Source organism: Rhinolophus ferrumequinum, chromosome 10 (genome assembly GCF_004115265.2).
Source record: "Rhinolophus ferrumequinum isolate MPI-CBG mRhiFer1 chromosome 10, mRhiFer1_v1.p, whole genome shotgun sequence".
Classification (NCBI taxonomy): Eukaryota; Metazoa; Chordata; class Mammalia; order Chiroptera; family Rhinolophidae; genus Rhinolophus; species Rhinolophus ferrumequinum.
The window spans coordinates 54,966,968-54,973,613 of NC_046293.1; the positions used below are offsets into that span (position 1 = coordinate 54,966,968).

General features: G+C 35.9%; 1 protein-coding gene and 1 pseudogene across 1 annotated transcript; both read left to right on the top strand.

The window, feature by feature from the left end:
- The first annotated feature begins 931 nt into the window (after positions 1 to 931).
- Positions 932 to 1,870, top strand: LOC117028973 (olfactory receptor 6C2-like). Its single transcript, XM_033117890.1, has one exon. The coding sequence runs from the start codon at positions 932 to 934 to the stop codon at positions 1,868 to 1,870; it is 939 nt and encodes a 312-aa protein (XP_032973781.1).
- A 458-nt stretch (positions 1,871 to 2,328) lies between these two features.
- LOC117028825 (olfactory receptor 6C2-like) lies at positions 2,329 to 6,330 on the top strand (annotated as a pseudogene).
- The last annotated feature ends 316 nt before the right edge of the window (positions 6,331 to 6,646 follow it).

Consider the following 6,646-nt stretch of genomic DNA (forward strand, 5'->3'; position numbering starts at 1 on the left):
GTAAGGGGGGAAGGGGATGGTAGATGAGGGTAAAAGAGATCAAATATATGGTGATGGAAGGAGATCTGACTCTGGGTAGTGAACGCACAACGTGATATATACATGATGTATTATAGAATTGTACACCTGAAACCTATGTAACTTTACTAACAATTGTCAACCAATAAACTAAAATTTTATATATATACATATATACATATATATGTATATATATACACATGTGTATATATATATATATATGTGTGTGTGTGTGTATATATATAATACCTCCAGTAAAAAAGTCTTAAACACACTTCAGAGAAGTTGGACTGAATAAGCTGAAACAGGATAAACTATATAATAAGTATTCATTGCCAATTTACTTTAAATTAATACACATGTAAACTTTTTTTTGAAATTTTTCTTTTTTTTAAATTTAAGTTTATCGGGGTGACAATTGTTAGTAAAGTCACATAGGTTTCAGGCGTACAATTTTGTAATACATCATCTGTACATCACATACAAATGTAACCTTTAATGCAAGGATTTTTGTAATAAAGACCATTGCTAGGTTTTTTGTTTTTGTTTTTAAGGGACTTTTCTGCTGGAAGCATGACTGGAGATAAGTAGTGGGGGAGAAAGAAGCAACCATTATTGAAAGAGGACTTGTATTTTAATGATGTTTAGAAGATAACATGTTGAACTGACACCAATTACGGCTAAACTGTAGATTTATTAGAAGAATAAAATACACGATTTAAAATGAATAGTCAGTTTGTGTGACACAGAAAAGTGATCAAACATTGGCATGTGTTATGTGTTTGCCGATTGTATAGGAATCACTCTCAGATTTACTTCTCTTGGGGTTAGAAGATGGCCAGGACTCTGGACTTCCTCATATAAAGTCCTGCTTATTGTTTTAAACAGATTGGGCAAGAGACAATAATCAAGGATGAAAAACCAAACCACACTAACAACCTTCATTTTGCTGGGACTGACCGATGACATGCAACTGAAAATTTTGCTTTTAATCTTTCTATTTCTTTCCTACATGTTGAGTGTATCTGGAAACCTAACCATCATCATCCTCATTCTGATTGATTCCCACCTTAAAACACCAATGTATCTTTTCCTTCAGAATTTCTCCTTCTTAGAAGTTTCCTTCACAACTGCTTGTGTTCCAAGATTCTTGTATAGCATATTATCTGGAGACAAATCCATTACTTATAACGCTTGTGCCACTCAACTCTTGTTTACAGACCTCTTTGCAGTAACAGAATTTTTTCTGCTGGCCACCATGTCCTACGACCGCTATGTGGCCATCTGCAAACCGCTGCATTACACAACCATCATGAACAGCAGAGTCTGCAAGAACTTCATCCTTTTCTGTTGGGTAGCAGCACTGATCATCATTCTCCCACCCGTTAGTCTGGGTTTAGGCCTGGAATTCTGTGATTCGAATGTCATTGATCACTTTCTCTGTGATGCATCTCCTATCCTGAAGATCTCTTGTTCCGACACATGGTTGATAGAACAGATGGTTATAGTGTGTGCTGTGTTGACATTCATCATCACCCTCATGTGTGTAGTTCTTTCCTACATTTATATCATCAGGACTATTCTAAGGTTTCCCTCTGCCCAGCAAAGGAAAAAAGCCTTTTCCACGTGTTCTTCCCACATGATTGTGGTTTCCATTACTTATGGCAGCTGCATCTTCATTTATGTCAAACCCTCAGCCAAGGATGAGGTAGCTATTAACAAAGGGATTTCACTCCTTATTACTTCTATTTCACCAATGTTGAATCCCTTTATTTACACACTGAGAAACAAGCAAGTGAAGCAAGCTTTTCATGACTCAATTAAAAAAATTGCATTTCTTTTGAAGATGTAAAAAAACAGGAGTCAATGAATCCAATTAAAAAGAAGGATGAATAGGCAGAAAACCTGAAGCTTCTAATACTATTTGTCTCTGCATGATTTATTCTCCAATCATACTGACATTCTCACTTTGTTTTTAAACTTGCTGTGAACCCTAACTATTCCATTTTTTACTCTCCATTAAAACTAAATTTTAAGGTGTTTATTCTTACTATCTGGCAGAAATTGGTATTTGCCAAACATGTTGGTTATCCCTGAAAACACAGCAGACCACACTTTTCTGCCCTATTTCTGCACTGCGAGATGTGGCTATGTAGCCTATGTCATAGCTGACAGAATGTATGTGGAAGTAATGTGAACCATTTCTAGACCTGCCCTATGAAAATATCCAACATGTGATCCACCATTCCTTTTTCCCACCTACCAGCCAGACGTCCACGTTTAAATGACTTTGTAAACTTCACACTGATGATGAATGAGCTCGATCTTTCATCTCAGCTATCGTGTTCACCGAAAGGACAGGCTGTCAGAGCAAGTTTGATAAAGTTTCTCTTCTGTCCACCTCCAGTCAATGGTCATCAGATTTCACAGGTAAAGTATCACAAAACTATTCCTGACACTTAGTAAGGGGGCTATATTCAGAGTTAGATCGAATTTGATTACATGGGAGAAATTATGACCCACCCACAAGTATCATTAGAAGTACATACTCTTAAAATTAATGGTATAAACATTATGTCTTGACCGTTGGCACCCTCCTCCTCAGACACCCATAAATTCAAATCTGGCCCAGAACAATCATATGAGGGAAAATAGTATTAAAAATAATATATACGAAGTTGTAATACTTACCCACCCCTCTTTGAAGTCTCCTGGTCCTACAAACCTTTCCAGTGAAGTGCCTGTACTTCCTCTCATATTCCCTTTCAGAACGCAATTATCTAAATAAAATTTTAGCTTTCCAATGTTTTTCAATCACTTTTTTAAATAACCAATTTAAATTACCTTTTCCAGGGGTGGTGGGTTAGCTCAGTTGGTTAGAGCGTGGTGTTGATAACACCGAGGTTGCCGGTTCCATCTCTGCATGGGCTATTGTGAGCTGCGCCCTCCTTAAAAAAATAAATAAAGTAAAATTTGTTTTTTAAAAAAATTACCTTTTCCAGTTTTCAATGAGTCTATTGCGTTAAGGACATTATAGGAAAAAATGTCTATGTAATATTTTGTTTTTCTTGACCCTTTATGTACATTGGTAGCAGAAATAGTTTTAACTTTATCAGAAGAAATATATTCAAGACACCCTACAGTGGTTTGCACAAGTAGATGTTGGTCCCTCAGTCAATCTCTTTCAGATTCCACAAGCTTAACTTAGAGGTAGAGAACTGAGGAGTAGTCCCTGTACAAAATTTGCCATTCTAAATCACAATCCCCACTACATTGGAATTATTACAGGCCAGGATAAATAGAATAAATATGAATGAGCATTTTAAGACGGCACTTGGAGCTAAAGTGGCTTTCTCACATCCTACAATTGATATTTCACTATTAATTATTTATTGACATCCTAATAATTAATCCTTTTTTATATGATTCTTCAAAAGTGTGTTTCTCTGGAAGTCTGTCATTAATCAATCCCTTTTAAAGGGATTTCAGCAAGTCATGTTTTCCTTTCTGCTACTATACACCCTGTCGCCTTGGTGCTAGGTCAGCTTTGACCCACCACCAGCAGCTGTCATTGCTCTGCACCCTAATTTTATGGAAACTGGGTCTCCAAGGACCCTTTCGTTTATTCATTAAGTTGCAAGTTTGCTAAATAAAACAAACACCAACCTTGTAAATGTGCAAACTTCTTTCTGCCCAGCAAAGTCAGAATATCAAGATCTCCCAAACCTGAGAGAGTTCCTGATACTTCTCAGCTCTTAGAACTGGTTTTTATTTTCAGGTATAAGCAGCATGAGGAAATACTGCTTAAGTTTATAATGACCCAAATCTTTTGTGATGAAAATTTTACAATTTTTGGTGATAACAGAAAGACATAAGTATTTCCAAATGGCACATGAATATGGATTGCAATTACAAGCAATAGAGAACAGAAAAGCAAAACTAAAATTTAGCCTAAAGCACTAATGTTGCTAAACAGCAATCTGAAGTTATGATTGACTGGCAAAAAAAGGAAGTACAATGAAGTTTTCACTTTCAGTACCCTTTGTAAAAAAAAAAAAAAGGTCATAAATTTCAATGTAAAAAAATGTATTATATTTGTCTTCATCAAATCAGAGATGTTAGTGTGAAATTTGATATTTTGTAATGGAACCAAAAGGTATTTATCATACGTAATTATTAAAATTCATTATACTAGAATAGATGAAAACCGCGACAGGTTGACTTTTATGCATTAGTGTAGTATACAGTTTGAGAGAGAACAAGACAATAAACTCCTACCTTATCCTCAATCATAACCAAATGGATGCACATACACATTCACACACACACTCACACATACACACACAAATATGATCATCACACCCATGTAAAACAAGGTCATATAGTCATGATTTATCGTCTCATTTGACACCCCTCCCTTCATTACAAATACTGATTCAACAGAACTTTAGAATAAACAGAATGAATCAGTAACATTCAAGTCAACTACCTTCTCAATCCATGATTTTTAATATCTAGAATAAATTGACTTACATGGATAAACTGTATTGATTTTTTTCAAAAAATGTTATTTTTAGAACACTGAAATCTGACTGGAATGTGAAAGGCTGAGTTCAGCATCACAGTGATACTGTGCTCATGTGCCCACAACTTTAGGGGAAGGGGAAACGAATTAAGCTGTAGATATGTTCTTCCCAGCATCCCAAATTCATCTACTATGGTTTTACCTTGGCCAACCCGTAATTTGGGGGAAGCCTTCAGCCCTCCGGCAAAGAATAAAACCAAAACAATTTCCTTGTCTATGATGGTGTCTGCAATCCTTAATTGCGGGCTTAATTGGGGACACAGTAAATCTTTTTATGAAAGTTGATCCTGCCCCCATGTCAATAGGAAGAGAATATTTTAAATGAAGACAGTAAAAAATAAACCGCATAAAATAATTCAGGTCTGCAGGGGGGAATTTCCTATGTCCATTGACGTAGGGAAATTCCAAGCCCTGGAGACACTGATGCAGGCTGAAAACAATTGAATTTCTTTGTAATTAATTGGTAAAAGCTAAAAAATAACCTTGGAAAATTTCTCTCAGAATTACAAAGTATTTGTCCACTAACTTCCATAACTCATGGGTAGGTACACTGTCAAAAATATTGGGAACAAAGATGAAACTATCTGATTGGTAGATAAGGCAAGAATGAAAATATATTACTACTTATAGCCACAATAAAATATTACACATAGACAAGATGATCACTTCAAGATAGTCAAGTCAGCTTGCTTGGCATTTATAGCCAGTGTTGAAGGCTCTTTTGGCTTCACTACATTCTATTCAAGTGTCTCTGAATTTTTCATGCACACTGGGCAGAAAGCAGGAATCCATGATGAGACACCACACAATAACAACGTTTATCCTGCTAGGAATGACCAGTGACCCACAACCGAAAGTTCTGATTGTCATCTTTCTTTCCTTTTTTTTTACCTACCTATTGGGTGCAGCTGGGAACCTGACCATTATCTCCCCCATCTTCATAGATTGCCATCTTAGAACAGCCATGTACTTCTTTTCCCAAAATTTCTCTTTCTTAGAAATCTCATTCACAACTGCTTGTATTCCCAGATTTTTGTACAACTTATCGGCTGGTGACAAAATCATTACCTATGATACTTGTCAGGTCCAAATACTTTTTACTTATCTTTTTGGGATAACAGAATTTTTTCTTCTAGCCACTGTGCCCTTTGACCGCTATGTGGCCATTTGCAAACCCCGGCATTATGTGACCATAATGAATAACAGAGTCTGCAATTGGCTTATCATCAGCAGTTGGATAGCTGGTATGTTCATCACAATCCCTCCACTTAGTCTGGGCCTCAACCTGGAATTCTGTGACTCTGATGTCATTGACCACTTTTTCTGTGCTGCCACCCTTCTGCTAAAGATATCATGCTCAGACACATTGTTCATTGAGCGAATGATTTTAGTGTACGCTGTGTTGACTTTTCTCATGACCCTTGTGTGTGCTGTTCTGTCCTACATTTATATCATCTTGACAATTCTAAAACAAAAGTATTTTCTGCATCGTCTTCCCACATGATTGTGGTTTCCATCCCTATGGCAGCTACTACATCTTCACCTATGACAAACCTTCAGCAAAGGAAGAGGTCACTCTTAACAAAAAAGTATCCCTGCTCATTTCTTCTATTTTACCTCTGTTGAACCCACTTATTTATACTTTGAGAAACAAGCAATTGAAGAAAGCCTTGAATGACTCAATCAAAAGGATTACATTCTTCTTAAAGAATAAGAGGAAAAAGTAGTTGATTAATCACAATGAAGGATGCATATTCCTTCAACTCTTCTGGTAAAATGCTAATCATATTTGTGTTTTAATAACCTCTCTTTCAGTTTTATGAGCATTTGACAACTTCTTTTACTTTACCGATGGGGCACTATTACAAATTTATTCTTCTATTCCAAATCTAACAATTCCACTCACATGAATATAATTATATAATAAAATTTGAGATAAAGGTTATAAATGAGGTATTATGCAGCAATAAAAAGCACAAGTTTTTGTAAGACTATATTATAATATCACTACTAGGAAAATATGGCAGACTGAAATAATGTAAA